Genomic DNA, 18,016 nt, shown 5'->3' with positions numbered 1-18,016 from the left:
GAGCTAAAATTATTAGAAGATTTGGATATATACTCCTTAGTGCTTTAAAAAAAATTGATTCAAAGTACATTCTGGAAAATATTTCCTCATTTCAAAGATGATACTTTTGCTACAGATATCTAAAAGGTACTATTATCTCATTAACATCATAATTCATCAGAATCTAGCTTAAATAAAAATGAGAACATTCCTTTCTCACTTCCCTAGAGGAAAAAATGAAAAAAGAGAATAATAAAAAGCCTTAAGCTAAAGAAAAAGAATTCTAAATATCTTTTAGCATGAGATGGGAACAGTGGGGTATTAAGTGAGAAATGACAGGAACTTATAATCATCTCTTATAATAATGCTTATAATAAAATAATGGGACTTTAAACAGTTATGTCAAGCTATGAAAGTCTTCCAATTATACCATAGTTGAAATGATACTTCACTAGCAATAATTTAACTATATCTTTAATCCACTGTAGTAACTAACCATACATACCTTTTGTATATGTTAAAAATAAAGTTGAAGCTTAAGGCATCTCTTTAAAATACAATTAGTGGTTAAATTAGTTTAACTTTTAATTTAGAAACAAGCTTACATTAACAAAAATTGCTTTAAAAAGCCTGTTTTAGGTATGTTCTAAAATTGATATATATTAGATAATCACACCAAGAGACTCAGGTGTTGATCACAACAAAGTTGCAACAGATCCCAAAATAAATCTTGAAGCAATGTGAACCTCACACAAGCTGATCAACTCATAGGGCAATTCTATTTCTAGGTTTCTAATTGAAAGGGGAAGAGGAGAAAAGGCCCAGTGCCTTGTAGGTGCGTAACGCTTTGTACTTTCTACCACGCTTCCAAAGACTCTTAATATCTTAGACGAAGTGGGGATTTTTGAACAAGTTTGATAGATGGAAAAAAACAGAATAGCTGATCAAAGATTCCACGCTAATAAGTGCCAAAGATATGGTGAGATATGAACTCAGGTCCTGTGATAATCCTGTACCCGTTCTTTCCACTATACTTCCTGCCGAAAGAGAAAATAGCAAACTGATTGACCCAACTATAGCACAATGTGCTACATAGAATACACTCAACTTATTAAAAAATAACGTTTTCCTTTTCCTAAACTATTACATGCTGAGGCACCACACTTTTCTATAGACTATAAAATATAGCATATAATTTAGAACAACTTAAATGATGGCTAGACCAAAGGACTTAGGCTCAGTTTGGTGCAAATCTACAGTAAGACTGCCTGATATCCACATAAAACCTGTCAGAATCAACCTCATTATTTTCTTCCCAAAGCCTGCTCTCTCTTGGTGTTTATGTCAGTACCCAGAGCTCAGACACCTCACAGTCGTTTTGAACTCTGCTGTTTCCCTCAGCCCCACAACCATAAGTTTATGACAAGGGCCCATGACTTTACCTACTATCTCTTTCTTGTCTGACTCCCTCTCCCAGTCCCTGTCTAAGTTTCCTTAATCCGAGCCACCACCACCCAATGCCTGGTTTACCATCACCAGTCTCCTGCTGGTCTCCCAACCTCCTGAGTTGCTGCCTCCACATCCATTCTCCAAAATGCCAGAGTAAACTGTCCTAAGTACAAACTTGATCATGACACTCTACCGCTTAAAATCTTTCAACGACTTACCACTGTCCTTAGGATAAACAAACTCTTACTGTAGACTCAACAGCCTGTAGGATCTGGCCCCCTGCCTACATTTCTCTAGTTTTATCTCTTGCCTCTTTCCTCTCAGGATTCTCAGCCCCAGCCTCCCAACACTCTTTTAGAAAAACTTCCTGAAATGTTCTCAGTTTCCTCAAGGTCTTCATCCAAGGTGTTCTCACTGCTTGAAATATTCTCCTGTCCTCCAACACCCCTCACCTGCCCATCTCTAATTTATCTATGCCGTTTAGCATAGTGGCTAAGAGAGGAAATTGAGGAGACAGACTTTAGTTCAAAGCCCAGGTGCTCCTCCACTTACTATGTGACTTTGGGAAAACTGTTTGATCTCTCTATATTTTAGCTCTCTTTTACTAAAACAGGGATATTAATAGGATCTACCTTATTAGATTATGTGCAGATTAATGAGTCAATTAAGATATTTAGAAAAGTACCTGGTACACGGTAAGCTCTTTAATAAATTATGTCTTATTACCATTATGAACATCATCATCTACTTTTCTTCCACATCTTGGATTAAATGTTGCTTCTTCCAGAAAACCTTCCTTAAGCCCCTGAACCAGGTTAGTGCCCCCATAGCCGGCTCCTATAACACTTTTTGGAGCTGCTTATATAATGTCTGTGTCTTCTGCCAGACCAGCAGAGATAGAGAGACCATGGCTTTCTTTTTGTTTGTTTGACTTCAAGTTCTGGGATACGTGTGCAGAATGTAAAAGTTTGTTACATAAGTATACATGTGCCATGGTAGTTTGCTGTACCTATCAACCCATCGTCTAGGTTTTAAGCCCCACATGCATTAGCTATTTGTCCTAATGCTTCCCCTCCCCCTTGCCTCCCACCCTGCAACAAGTCCTGGTGTGTGTTGTTCCCCTCTCTGTGTCCTGTGTTCTCGTTGTTCAACTCTCACTTGTGGGTGAGAACATGTGGTGTTTGGTCCTCTGTTCTGTGTTAGTTTGCTGAGGATGATGACTTCCAGTTTCATCCATGTCCCTGTAAAGGACATGATCTCACTCCTTTTTTGGTTGCATAGTATTCCATGGTGTATATGTACCACATTTTCTTTATCCAGTCTGTCATTGATGGGCATTTGATTTGGTTCCATGTCTTTGCTATTGCAAATAGTGCTGCAATCAACATATGTGTCCACGTGTCTTTACAGTAGAATGATTTATATTCCTTTGGGTATATATACCTAGTAATGGGATTGCTCACATGGTATTTCTGGTTCTAGATCCTTGAGGAATTGCCACACTGTCTTCCACAATGGTTGAACTAATTTAGAGTCCCACTAACAGTGCAAAAGTGTTTCTATTTCTCCACAGCCTCGCCAGCATCTATTGTTTCTTGACTTTTTAATAATCACCATTCTGGCTGGCATGAGATGATATTCCATTATGGTTTTGATTTGCATTTCTCTAAAGATCAGTGATGTTGAGCTTTTTTCATATGTTTCTTGGCCTCATAAATGTCTTTTGAGAAGTGTCTATTCATATCCTTTGCCCACTTTTTAAAGGGTTTTTTTTCTTATAAATTTGTTTAACTTGCTTGTAGATTCTGGATATCAGACCTTTGAGACCATGGCTTTCTTGCTCACCACTATATTCTCATACCCAGCACAGGGCCTAGCATATAATTACCACACAATGAATATTTATCTGCTCCATAAAAAAGAACAAGAGCATGTCCTTTTCAGGAACATGGATGGAACTAGAGGCCATTATCTTTAACCAACTAATACAGGAACAGAAAACCAAATACCACATGTTCTCACTTATAAGTGGGAACTATAATAGATGATGAGAACATGGACACATAGAGGGAAACAACATACACGTGGGCCTTTCAGAGGGTGGAAGGTGGGAGGAGGGAGAGTATCAGGAAAAATAATGGGTACTAGGTTTAATGCCTCGGTGATGAAATAATATGTAAAACAAAATTCCATGACACAAATTTACCTATGTAACAAACGTTCACTTGCACCCCTGAACTTAAAAGTTAGAAATATATGTATTTATTTATTTATCTGCTGAAGGAATGACCCAATCTGACTGTTTAATTACTACAAAGGTCATCCAGATGGTCAACTAAAATCTTAATTTCTTCTGGTAGAACCTAAACCCATTTTCCTCCTTCCTCATCATTTAAAGGGCTTAAAAAAAAAAAAAAGACTAATTAGAACATCCTCTTCAGTCTATTGCCTCTTTAAGAATCATCATTAAAAGATATCATTTATATTAACTTCATAACAAAGATTTTTTTTTTTTGAGACGAAGTTTTGCTCTTGCTGCCCAGGCAGGAGTGCAATGGTGCAATCTCAGCTCATTGCAACCTCTGCCTCCCAGGTTCAAGTGATTCTCCTGCCTCAGCCTCCCAAGTAGCTGGGATTACAGGCGTGCACCACCACGCCCAGCTAATTTTGTTATTTTTAGCAGAGACCGGTTTTCACCGTGTTGGTCAGGCTGGTCTCGAACTCCTGACCTCAAGTGATCCACCTGCCTTGGCCTCTGAAAATGCTGGGATTACAGGTATGAGCCACCACGCCCGGCCAATAAAGGTAATTTTTAAAAACCCATCTGGGCCGGACACGGTGGCTTACTATTATAAACCAAGCCCTGGTATTGAGAAGACATTTGGTTAAAAAGCCTGCATGGATAATCCACTATTTTTTCTAGGGCTAGTCCAGTGTTTCCCAAAATGCATGATCTTTTGAGATAGAGTCTCACTCTGTCTCCCAGGCTCAAGCGATTCTCCGGCCTCGGCCTCCCAGATGGCTGGGATTACAGACATATGCCAACACTCGGGGCTAATTTTTGTATTTTCAGTAGAGATGGGGTTTCAGCATCTCTACTAGACCAGGCCAGGCTGGTCTAGAACTTCTTGACCTCAAATGATCTGCCCACCTCGGCCACCCAAAATGCTAAGGTTACAGGTGTCAGCCAGCGCGCCTGGTCCCCAAAATGCATGACCTTAAGAATCATCTTATTTGTTAAAAATACATGGTCCCATGTTCTTTTCTTACAGATTTTTTTTCTGTAGGTCTGTAGTAAAGCCCTAGAATGTAATGTTAACAAGTACACTGGACTGATTCATATGATCCAGATGAGTTTGAATACTGCCATGATATAAACGGACTTTTAACTTTTATGTTTCTTTTTTGAGACAGGGTCATGCTCTGTTACCCAGGCTGGAGTGCAGTGATGCAATCATGGCACACTGCACCCTCAACCCCCTGGGCTCAAACAATCCTCCCACCTCAGCCATCTGAGTAACTGGGACTACAGACATGTACCACCATGCCTGGCTAATTTTTTTTTCTTTTTTTCTTTTTTTTTTTTTGCCCTGGCTGATCTGGAACTCCTGGGCTCAAGCAATCCTCCCACCTCAGCTTCCCAAAGTACTGGGATTACAGGCATGAGGCACCACACCTGGCCAACCTTTCACTTTCAAGCAACATTTGCGAAATTCTCCAACTTATAAGCTCACGTGCAAGTATTCCAAATGGCCTTAAAATCACCCTTGTTCAGCAGCTTTGGCAATAAATTAGAAAGAACATGGAGGTGAGAGTCAGAAAACCTAGATTCAATTTCTTCTGCTACTTACTATCTGTGTAACCCTTATACCAGTCACTGCATCTCCATCTGGTCTTGGTATATTACATGGAAATAACAAAGCCAACCTAACCTGCCTCATAGAGTTGCTATGGAAATAATTAAAGAATACTTGAAAAGGGCTTTGCAAATTAAAATGTCACCATTACAGTAACATTTTATTAAATCAGCCTGCTCTAATTCAGAATGTGTGAATGCTGTTGTCCAGCCCAATGTAGCTTTTGTTTTCACATTATCTATAAGGAGATCGTCACCTCCTTACACATGACAGGCAGTGATAGGCATTGGAACACACAGATAAGCAGTAGCTTCCTGGTCCACAGCAAAATTCTAAGATTGGATGTGCAAGATCAGGGGAGCCTGTCTACTGTATGAGTACTGCTTCTACAGGACTAGAGTCTCAGCTATCAGTAAAGCAAAGCTGGCAACATTCCTACTGGAAGTTAGCTTGGTTATGAGCAGTTAATGCCAGTCATTACAGTAAAATCAATCTGAAGAAGTTTTCTCCAGACTAGGAATATTAAAGGATTTTTTTACACTGGTATTTAAATTTCTAAAAAATACTATACTCTTTTTTGGCCACCTTGAGGAACATATACTAAATGCAGTATTTCCTTGGCAATTAAGTGTCATCCACATAATCAGTAGTTTGGGATATAAGCACAGCTGAGACTCTGGGTAGGAGATATTGGATCAACTAACTTAGCTTGCACCACTATATACAATGAACAAGTGCCTCCCCGTCTTAATATCTATGTAGGGTGTACCAAGAGCATGACATAATGGTGTCCTCAAGGGCCGAAAAGGTACATGTCATTTCTTTAAGAGTTAGGCTCTCGTATAGAGAGGACTGTTTCTTGCCTCATACCAGTTTCAGGAATGTGTGATGAGGTCCAGTTCTGCCAGCATCCTCATCACTACCACTAGTCACCTCTGCTTTTCCTCCTCGCCACTTTCCTCTAATTCAACCCAGACAAATCTCTTCCACTTTGCTGTCAGAGCCTGCTGCTCATCGCTCCTATCATTGCTTTTAATCAATCTACCACAGATGCATCCACCACTTCTGCCCTTTGCCACTGAACTGTCTGGCCTGGCCATTCTCTAACTGGATGCATAATCTTGGGCAAGTCATTACCTTTTCCAGCATGTATTTCCCTAATAATTGAAGAGGTTGCTAACATCCCTTCCAGTTCTGCTATTCTATCACGATTCTCTTCTGTCTCCTGGTTTTTTTCATTTTCTCAAGTTTTTTCACAAAATGGCTTACTAAATTTGTGTAAAAATTGTCAACCAACTGTAGTATTCATTTCTTTCCATGAAGCAAATAAACTATATACTCAATGCTCTATGGTTAACTTTATAGCAGTTTCTGGTTCTATATGCTTACTATTCAATGTATTTACTATCAAAGAGATTTTCCAAGGAATTTGGTTCAGAGTCTTCAACAATTCAAAAAGAATGGTAGTTCCAGAAGGTATGGACTTATTTTATCACACTTTCAAAATTAAAAACTATATTTTGGTCAACATACCCTAGAATTTAATTTTTCACGAATTAGTCTTACCAATTAGCCTTACCAATTAGCAAGGTGTTACTAAAACTTTAATTGGAGAAATCTTTCTTACTAAAGGAAAATCTGCTCACAACAATTTTGTAAAGATTTGAGAATGAATAATAAATAACTACCAAATTTATATTTAATGTTTATTAAATATGGCAGAGTGCTCAGTTCCCTGTAACTCCCTGTAATTTCCTGATACCATAGATGAAGAAAGGTTAGCTTGTTACCCAATACTATTCAAGGACATCTTTTTGATCTCAGTGCATTATACACTTTCAAAACTAGTATGACAGCCCTGCTATCATGACTCTGTAACCAGCTTTGTCTAACCAGCCTTGGTTTATTTTCAATCTAGCATTTTTAGATGTGTAGCACTTGAGGTTTCAGAAGAAAGAGAAAAATTTACAAATTGTTTTGCAAAGTAGAATAAAAAATAGAAAACTAAAGCAAAACATCTGACCCCCAATTGAAATACACCAGAATCTCAAGGAAAAAAGTATTCACTCACGAAATATTATAGTGCGAATACACTTTTGAGCAAACGAAGTGATACATGCACACATATACATACACACGACTAATAAGGTAAACTGTGAAAAAGCCCACCAGAATGAATACAAGAAATACTATTAGAGTTCCAAAAGTGCACAATCACTGACAAATTTTTTTGAAACTGAAATAAATAAATTATCCTCAATTCAACCAACCAAAACCAACAACAACAAAATATTAGTTTTAAAGCTCAACACTCTCAGTTGCAAGTAGCAATGGTAATCTCAGTTATTTGACAATGTAGTCACCCAGATATCAACTCTTTCTTACTAAACCTTATCCTGGCAATTAGCTCAGGTAATCAGAGCACAATGCTACTAAAGCTAATAATACTATTAATAATAACAAGTTATCAAGCACTTATGTACTATCTGTTTTATAGAGAATAAGTGTTCTCACTTACTCTTCACAATAAGCCTATGAAATCTGTAGAGAAGCTAGAATTCAAGTCTAGGTTTGGGTCTCCAAGTTCAGGTTTGACCTCTAAATAGGAAAGTTAGTGTTGCACAGAAAGAAAGAACAGGAAAAAACAAACAAAAAACAAACAAACAAACAAAAAACAAGGTGGGAGCAATGGGGGCTAGTGGGGAGGGGAGTGAGGGAAGAAGATATTCAGGGAGTGCAGACTCAGATCTGTAATCCCAGGAAACCTCCCTCTTTGGTTTTTCCTCCAAATCAGATAAAGGTATGCTTTTAGGTCCAATCCTTCAGTTGCATCTGTTTCCTCTTATGTAGACTCCAGCACTAGTACTTGAAAGTTGCCCTGCCAACTTTAATCTGCAGAACTTGTTCCATTCAGGCACATGTACTCCCTTTTGGGAGCCAAAGGGCAGAATGAACAAATATTCAAAAACATTTATGACTAAGTTTGTTTCTCTGCCTTCCCTCACCTTCCCTGCCTCTGCAAAAAATATAACCCATGTAATGACTACTGCGATCAACACTGGCTCACCAGTAAGAACAGGTATCTATACCCTAATACTAGAATGTCAACAGCAAGCATACGACATTTACCAAGCTGGACCTCCAGGGAGTCACTAAATCCGTTCAAGAATGCCAGAGCGATAAACAGAAAATAGCATTCGAAGTCAAATCCCGCCATTCTGATGACTGTCAAACCCTTTGCTTTGTTAAGCACCTTAGTAACTTTCCAGTATTTTCTCATACGACAACAAGATTCATGGTTGCAAATCTGAAGAAAATCCCAAGCTACTTGATCCTAAAATGTGCCAACTATTTTGCAATCCTTCCAGAAAAATCAAGAATGTGCAAATTTGAAATTGTGCCTTCTTTTTGTCTGAGATTGTTCTTAAAAATAAAACAAAAATTTAAATTTTAAAAAGTGAAAGTGTGTCTTCAATCAAAAAGCTTTTAATAAAGTTTGTAGGTATAAAGAAATCCACTCCCGAGTACTCATCCAGTCTATAGGCCCTTCACCAATGTACAGTGTATGAATGTTGCAGAACGGATGACTTGGTTTCAAATCTTGACTCTGCAATTTAATAGCTATGAAACCATAGATAATGAAAGCAATTTACTAAACCCTCTGATTCTTCCTCTGTCCACTGGGGACAATGGAGCACAGCTCAAAGAGGTTAAAAATAATCTCAAGTTCCTGGCACATTTCAAGCACCCATTCAATAAATGATAGTTATTAATATTTCTTCTGGGTTGTCAATTTAAATAACTAACATTTCATATATAATTCTTCAAATCATGTGATATCACAAACTCTTGTTAAAGAAAGACACCTACTATTAATAAGCTCTAGTTACAGAAGTATTCTTCAGTCGTTTGAGGTTAACCCTGTGCAGTTAACCAATGTGAAAACAGAAATTGTGATTACACCTGTGATTTTGAGAATCCTTTGATTCTTGAGCATGTCTAAGCAAAGCATGTTTTCGTGAATGGTTTTTCCAGAGGAGACCCACACCATTCCATGCTGTTTTTAAGTCCTCACTATCTACTGAATTAGGAGAACCTTGGAATACTACAAAGCCAAACGAGTTCCATCAGCAACCAGAAGCTACAACATCTTAGGGATTTGCTAATGTAAACATCCAGAGGGCAAAACAAAGGGTTGAAGACTTTTTCTGAAATCTAACCTCACTCCACAAAACAGAATATTATTCAGCAATACAAACAAAATGAAGTACAGATTTCATAGATAAAACTTGAAAACATTATGCAAAAATCAAAGAGACACTCACCAAAAAAAATACCTATTATATGATTCCATTTATATGAAATATCCAGAACAGGCAAACCTACATAGACAGAAAGTAGATTGGTGGTTGACTAGGGCTGGAGTGGGTCAGGGAGTGAGGGGCCTAATGGGTACAGCATTTCTTTTAAGGAAGATGAAATGTTCTGAAATTAGATTTGATGATGGTTGCACAACCCTGTGAACATAAGTAAAAACCTTGAATTGCACACTTTAAATGGGTAAATTGTATGGTATATTAATTATATCCCACTAAACTTGTTTTAAAAAATCTGACTCACTAACTGATTAGTGGATCATTTATTCTTCACTGTGTATAACAATATCCTCTTCATTAAAAACTAAAAATAAGTGCTCAGAGTGCTGTCTTATGTTTAAAGTTATAAAATACCTTGACATTGGAAGTCTACTTACCTTGCCTTTGCATCTATCGTCTCCACTTTATTTCAATAGCAATCATTTTAGATGAACTCCAGTAATGAAAACTACTCAAATACATGCAAAATGTATTTATGCTCAAACCACATTCTACAGATTACATTTTTTATTGCTCTATAGCAGTGACTGCTCTTTCCTTTATTTAATACAAACTGACCACCTTTGTTATCAATCTTCTTTTGATTACTTGCTACACTGACCTTCAAACAACTGAAACTCCACATTCACAGGATCTCCTTTGGTTCTCCTAAGAAATACAGGAAGTATTCGGGTAACAATGACAGACAAAGAAGTCTTACCTACTAAATTGGCTAACCCCACCTTCTAGGGGTATAGGGAACACAGGGGATTCACCTGAGTGGGAATGTTACTGGTGAGAACTAGGAAAAAGAGATGGCCCAGCTCTTGACCAGGAGATGGAGATAAATTAGAGTGTGGGCCAAGTAATGGACAGTCTTGAAAGCCTAACAACACTAAGGAACCTGTTATCTAGAATATTTTTACTGATTGTGAAGCATACCTGTATTTCAAGTTTTTTCAAAGTTTTTGTTCGTAAGTTTAGAAGAGCCAATTTGTGAGAAAAGACAAAATGTGAGAATCCACACTTTCTGCCCCTCAGATCCTAAAATCTGAGGCAGACAGATTAAACATACTCACATGAAGATACTCACATGAAGAGACTAAGAATAACAAGAATAAAAATATACTATCAATTCAACATATACTAATATAAAATACTTAAAATATATAATTGGTTATAAAGAGGAAAATATTAAATATTAGTACTAGAAAGTAGATTCAAAGGCTGCATAAGAACTCTTGAGATTAAGATAGTACTTTTGTAGGAAAAAAACTTACTAGTACTATTTATATACAACAATTCTAAAATCATAACTTTGGTGGAACAATATTTTTAATCACAACTCTAATTATTCAAGTGTCAGCTCTGCTAGTTTGTTTTTCAAATTATTTCAGTTCACCCCTCCAACCCATGTGAAGAACCTGTTTAAGATGAGCTGCTCTTAATTTTGTTTTTGAAGAGTCCCAGAATTTGAAGATAAAGGAAGTATTTTCTTTTAAGATCACTTCTTCTGCTTAAGCACTTAAAAAAAAAATTCCAACAAGCCAGGGTAAATTGAATCTGTCAGCATTTCACTTCAATTATGATACTATGATCCTCTGCTGTTCCAGTGTTCCAGTTCAAATTTCGTATCTAAATCTTACACAAATACTTCCCTTAATTTATCAATTATCCTTCCTCTGGGGCCAAATCTTTTCAACACAAATGTTACTTATGATGTTACATCACTTGCCTTTTACCATACACTCATATGTAGATGACTTGGACTTATCATTTGAATAATCAACCAATATGGTCAATTTTAAACAGAAAACAAAAAACCAAAAAAACAAAAAAACACATCCGGGCATGGTGGCTCACACATGTAATCCCAGCACTTTGGGAGGCTGAAGCAGGAGGATCGCTTGATCTCAGGTGTTCCAGACCAGCCTCTGAAACATAGTGAGGCCTTGTCTCTACTAAAAACCAAAAAAATTAGCTGGTGTGGTGACGCACACCTGTAGTCCCAACTACTCAGGAGGCTGACATGGGAGGATCACTTGAACCCAAGAGTTTGAGGCTGCAGTTGGCTATGATCACACCACCATACCCACTGCCTTCCAGCCTGGGTGACAAAGTGAGACCCTGTCTCAAAAAAGAAAAAAAAGAAAACAACAAGTTATTAACATTAGTCTTTGCTTACCAATTACAAATTTTATCTTGATAAAATTCCCTAAGGCATAACTGTCTTGTATAACTACAGCAAAAGTCTCCAAACAGGTTTTCCAAAACTAACAATGAAGAATGTGGGCAAGTCAATTGGGAAATCATAATCTTAATTATAACCAAGTTGAATACTTTACTTTCTTTTTTTTTTTTTTTTGAGATGAGTCTCGCTCTGTCACACAGGCTGGAGTGCAGTGGTGCGATCTCGGCTCACTGCAAACTCCGCCTCCTGGGTTCAAGCGATTCTCCTGTCTCAGCCTCCTGAGTAGCTGGGACTACAGGTGCGCGCCACCACGCCCAGCTAATTTTTGTATTTTTAGTACAGACGGGGTTTCACCATGTTGGTCAGGCTGGTCTCAAACTCCTGACCTCGTGATCCACTCACCTTGGCCTCCCAAAATGCTGGGATTACAGGTGTGAGCCATCGCACTCAGCTGAACATTTCACTTTCTTTTTCAGAGAAACAGGTGATTGTGAAACAGTATTATAATGTTGCTCCACATCATGCAAAGATTTCACATACACATACACTGCTAAGATGTTTTCTCTTAATGTTAACATAAACCCAAAAGGTTAACATATGTCTTTCCTACTAGGTTGTTTAAATGTTTCTAAATAAACAAAGAACATGGAGTAACATTATTAGTGTATCTTACCTGAGCCCAGTCTGCAGGCAATGCCTAACCACCCCAAAATGCAATAAAATGCTTAGGAAGTGCACATTCGATTATAAAACATCAAAATAAATAATCATCTCAGGGTAGGACCACAAGCATATCATACGTAATCACTTGGTTTAAAGGGAAAAAAGGCCAAGAGACGAAAAATAAAGCAAAGAAGGAAACAAAATAGGTTGAAAAAGAAAAAAAAGGGGGGGGGGGGACAAAACTTCCCTGCAGATAATTTTCCCTATTTCCTCAATCTGACCTTCGTCCTCCATTTTAAAAATCCTCCGACTACAAGTTCCATGTGTTCAGTTCACTCTTTACGGGTATACTTTTTCCTACAAACGTCCTTGTGCAAAAAAAAAAAAAAAAAAAAAATCTGATTTTAACATGATGAGTTATCATTTTACAGAAGCAATAGTTCTTCCTGCTCGTGAGGACTCCAGAACAGTTTAGCGAGTATTCCTTTTAAAGGGGCTTTGTAATTGTATGAAATAGGCCAAATCCAGATACGATTACTATCTTAATCGTAACTGGGGAGGTACGATTCCGCAGCGCAAAAAGCCTTCTGAAATTCTGTGTCCCTACACCCCCTTCCATCCTCAGCCCAAACATGTTAACAGAATGCTCTGCATCCTCAGCACAGGGCCAATATTCAAACCAAGCGAAAAACTTTATTTTAAAAACACTTACAAGGGGCGAACCAGGCAGGACAGCGTGTGACTGAGGAGGCAGCAGGGAGACTGACTGGCTCCATGAACCCGGAATGGCTTAAAGGGCACAAGCCCCAGAGACTTAAGGCAGTTTTCTCCTACACCCTAAGCTGCGCTTTAGATTCCCAGGATTGAGCGAGCAGTGTATTTCGTACTTTAAAACTCTGCAAGTAGTCTAAGCAAGCAGAAGACAGCCAAGGGAGCCAGGAGGGGCCCGCGGGGCGCAGGAGCCTGAGAAAGAGGAGAGCTGGGGAGGGGAAGGCTAGGAGCAGAGCCCGGAACTGGTCATCACGGGCCAGGCCTGGTCCAGGCCGCCGCGGGAGGGAGGACGCGGCGCTGCATCCGACTCACCTGCCCATTCTCCGAGCCCCGGGCCGACCCCCGCCTCATTCCCCACTCCCCAGACCCGGAGGGCCGTGAAGAGCGAGTACGAAATACGCAAGGCTAGGTAGGCCACGGTGCCCGCGCCGACCCAGTACAGGAAACCGGCGGCGGGATGAGCGCTCTCCATGGCTTTCCACTAGGCCTCACTACCTTCGTGAATGAAAAGAGCGAATGAATGAATCCAGAAGGAGGCGCCGGCCGTGACGGTGAGGATGACACTAATAGGCGCTGCTCCGACACCACTTTGGGCCTAAACCCCGCCCGCGGGGCCATATCCGTGTCGCTATTGGTGATCTGTCTTTCCCTCTGCGCGTAGTGCGTCAGCCATTGGCTGACTCCAGTTCCATTGCCCCTCCCTCACTCCGCCCGTCACCACGTCCCCCGGGGTTCCGCCAGTGAGCGCCCTGTCTCACCCCACCGAGGCGCCCCGGCCTCTCATTGGCTGCAGCCGTACTCGCGACTGCGGAAGACTGCGCGCGGATTGGCCGGTCAGACCCAGGCTGGTTTGAGCTCAGGTTCGAAGAGGAAATGGGATCAGAGAAGCCGCTAGTGAATGGAAAGATTGTAGTAAGAAGTGGGCGTAGCCAGGGCGCGGTGGCTAACACCCGTAATCCCAGCACTTTGAGAGGCCGAGGCGGGCGAATCGCTTGAGCTTAGGAGTCCGAGACCAGCCTGGCCAACATCCGAACCCCGTCTCTACTAAAAATACAAAAATTAGCCGGGCGTGGTGGCGTGCGCCTGTAATCCCAGCTACTCGGGAGGCTGAGGCAGGAGAATCACTTGAACCCGGGAGACGCAGGTTGCAGTGAGCCGAGATCGCGCCACTGCACTCCAGCCTGAGCGACAGAGTGAGACTCCATCTCAAAACAAACAAACAAACAAAAGAAATACGTGTGGAGCCACAGTTTTATTTTCAACTCTTTATTAAATAAATATATACTTTACATATATGATATAATTATATAATAAATATATCATTGTTAAGCGTGCTGTCATTGTTGCCATAAACTTTTCCAGATAAAGGCTTGCAGTCCTCTGTGTCTGTGCCTTCCTCACTGCAGGCATTCGCCCGGGTTACACTCACTCATAGAGAGCCCTTAAATGCCAGACCTCCCTCCCAGCCGAGCACTAAACATCACTTAGTTCCCAACGATTTGGAGTTCAAGGCAAATAACGTAATGGAGTCTAATAACTGTTAGACGATGGCATCAGAGCTGTACGGTGAATGAAAAATATAGGAACACAGCTTGCTGAACAATTAATTTTGGAAGGAGACTATATCTTTTAATTTGTCTTCAAAGGAGGATACAAAATTTTACTTTCTTTTTTAAATTTCCTTTTTTGGTTGGGGGGCGGGGGAGTGGTATTTCCAGGGGGCACAGAAGTGTGAATTCCAGATAGAGGCATGGGAACTACGTAGCAAAGTTCCAGAGGAGAAACACCACAAGGTAAGTTTAAAAAATTGTGTAAAACTTAAGGAGATTTTGGGCTGAGATGATGGGGTTTTCTAAATATACAATCAGGTCATCTGCAAACAGGGACAATTTGACTTCCTCTTTTCCTAACTGAATACCCTTTATTTCTTTCTCCTGCCTGATTGCCCTGCCCAGAACTTCCAATACTATGTTGAATAGAAGTGGTGAGAGAGGGCATCCCTGTCTTGTAAATCAATGTGCAAAAATCACAAGCATTCTTATACACCAATAACAGACAAACAGAGAGCCAAATCATGACTGAACTCCCATTCACAATTGCTTCAAAGAAAATCAGATACCTAGGAAGCCAACTTACAAGGGATGTGAAGGACCTCTTCAAGGAGAACTACAAACCACTGCTCAATGAAATAAAAGAGGACACAAACAAATGGAAGAATATTCCATGCTCATGGATAGGAAGAATCAATATCGTGAAAATGGTCATACTGCCCAAGGTAATGTATAGATTCAATGCCATCCCCATCAAGCTACCAATGACTTTCTTCACAGAATTGGAAAAAACTACTTTAAAATTCATATGGAACCAAAAAAGAGCCCACATTGCCAAGTCAATCCCAAGCCAAAAGAACAAAGCTGGAGGCATCACGCTACCTGACTTCAAACTATACTACAAGGCTACAGTAACCAAAACAGCATGGTACTGGCACCAAAACAGAGATGTAGACCAATGGAACAGAACAGAGCCCTCAGAAATAACACCACACATCTACAACCATCTGATCTTTGACAAACCTGACAAAACCAAGAAATGGGGAAACGATTCCCTATTTAATAAATGGTGCTGGGCAAACTGGCTAGCCATATGTAGAAGGCTGAAACTGGATCCCTTCCTTACACCTTATACAAAATTAATTCAAGATAGATTAAAGACTTAAATGTTAGACCTAAAACTTTAAAAACCCTAGAAGAAAACCTAGGCAATACCATTCAGGACATAGGCATGGGCAAGGACTTCATGTCTAAAACACCAAAAGCAATAGCAATAAAAGCCAAAATTGACAAATGGGATCTAATTAAACTAAAGAGCTTCTGCACAGCAAAAGAAACTACCATCAGAGTGAACAGGCAACCTACAGAATGGGAGAAAATTTTTGCAATCTACTCATCTGACAAAGGGCTAATATCTAGAATCTACAAAGAACTCAAACAAATTTACAAGAAAAAAACAGACAACCCCATCAAAAAGTGGGCAAAAATATGAACATACACTTCTCAAAAGAAGACATTTATGCAGCCAAAAGACACATGAAAAAATGCTCATCATCACTGGCCATCAGAGAAATGCAAATCAAAACCACAATGAGATACCATCTCACACCAGTTAGAATGGCGATCATTAAAAAGTCAGGAAACAACAGGTGCTGGAGAGGATGTAGAGACATAGGAATACTTTTACACTGTTGGTGGGACTGTAAACTAGTTCAACCATTGTGAAAGACAATGGTGTGGCGATTCCTCAAGGATCTAGAACTAGAAATACCATTTGACCCAGCCATCCCATTACCGGGTATATACCCAAAGGATTATAAATCATGCTGCTATAAAGAACACATGCACACGTATGTTTATTGCAGCACTATTCACAATAGCAAAGACTTGGAACCAACCCAAATGTCCATCAATGATAGACTGGATTAAGAAAATGTGGCACATATATACCATGGAATACTATACAGCCATAAAAAACGATGAGTTCATGTCCTTTGTAGGGACATGGATGAAGCTGGAAACCATCATTCTCAGCAAACTATCGCAAGGACAAAAAACCAAACACCACATGTTCTCACTCATAGGTGGGAATTGAACAATGAGAACACTTGGACACAGGAAGGGGAACATCACACACTGGGGCCTGTCATGGGGTGGGGGGAGGGGGGAGGAATAGCATTAGGAGATAAACCTAATGTAAATGATGAGTTAATGGGTGCAGCACACCAACATGGCACATGTATACATATGTAACAAACCTGCACATTGTGGACATGTACCCTAGAACTTAAAGTATAATAAAAAAAATTGTGTAAAACAATGAAGTGCTTCACAGTTACTCTCTACCTTCCTTTAAGAGTTTTTGTTTCCTTCTCTGGCATGGCCTTGGGCTCAGAAAGGTACCTAAAATTTGTTCTTAGCCAGTAGGGGCTGCTGATTCAAGACTGGAGTGTTTTTTGTAAAGCAGGAACTTAAGGATAATAATTCTAAGGGTAACAGTTCAACGTATCTTGCAGCTAACTTTATAGTTTGATAAGATTCAATTTGAGCCTTATTTCTTGCTGCCCAACCCCCCCCCTTCTCCATTCTCTTATCAGATTAATTAGGTCTAATCCTAAGGCTGTAAATGTAAACCATCTATTACCCTGCAGAATTCAGCCATGTGAATTGAGCTGACATCATATTTTAATTGAATTTGGTACCTTTGGCTGGAGCTGCCTCTTCAGTTCAACTAAAGGCCCACCACTCTTCTCCCTCGACTTCTCCCTCTTCCCCAACTCTTTGCCTACAGTATAGCTATATCCCCAAATTTATATATCCCAGCTCATCATTGCTCACCAACAAGGAACCCTCTAGATATTCAGTTCCATTCTTTTTAGAATAGGGTGGAAGGGGGAGAAGACAGTTATTATAAACTAACAATACATATTTTTTGTTGCATATGTCTGTCTGTGGCCCCCACTAGAATCTATGATTATAGGGGACACTATGCTGTGAATCCATAGGACCTAAAACTGTGCCTGGTACCTAGGGGACCCCAAAAATATCTAAGAAATAAACAGAAGTGGAGATTCATTCGTTCAAAAAATATTATTGTGTTCTAATTATGTGCCAGTCCACTGAGCTAGGTACTAGGTATAAAATAGTGAGCAAATGGGCAATTCTCAGTCCTAACCCTACTCTACCATTCAACAGGGAGTG

The 18,016-nt window shown here is 39.7% G+C and overlaps 1 protein-coding gene across 2 annotated transcripts in view; it reads right to left on the bottom strand.

Annotated features, from left to right (window-relative positions):
* HSD17B12 (hydroxysteroid 17-beta dehydrogenase 12) overlaps positions 1-13,972 on the bottom strand; it is a 171,391-nt gene extending 157,419 nt beyond the window's left edge. For both annotated transcript variants that reach the window (XM_003254452.4, XM_030794744.1), the window contains exon 1: positions 13,578-13,972. In XM_003254452.4, the coding sequence (XP_003254500.1) occupies positions 13,578-13,737 (160 nt within the window). In that variant the 5' untranslated portion in view covers positions 13,738-13,972. The remainder of the gene's footprint in view (positions 1-13,577) is intronic.
* Positions 13,973-18,016: the final 4,044 nt, after the last annotated feature.

This window comes from Nomascus leucogenys, chromosome 15 (assembly GCF_006542625.1).
Source record: "Nomascus leucogenys isolate Asia chromosome 15, Asia_NLE_v1, whole genome shotgun sequence".
NCBI lineage: Eukaryota > Metazoa > Chordata > Mammalia > Primates > Hylobatidae > Nomascus > Nomascus leucogenys.
The sequence above is the reverse complement of the archived record's forward strand: the minus strand, read 5'-3'. Positions and strand labels throughout refer to the sequence as shown.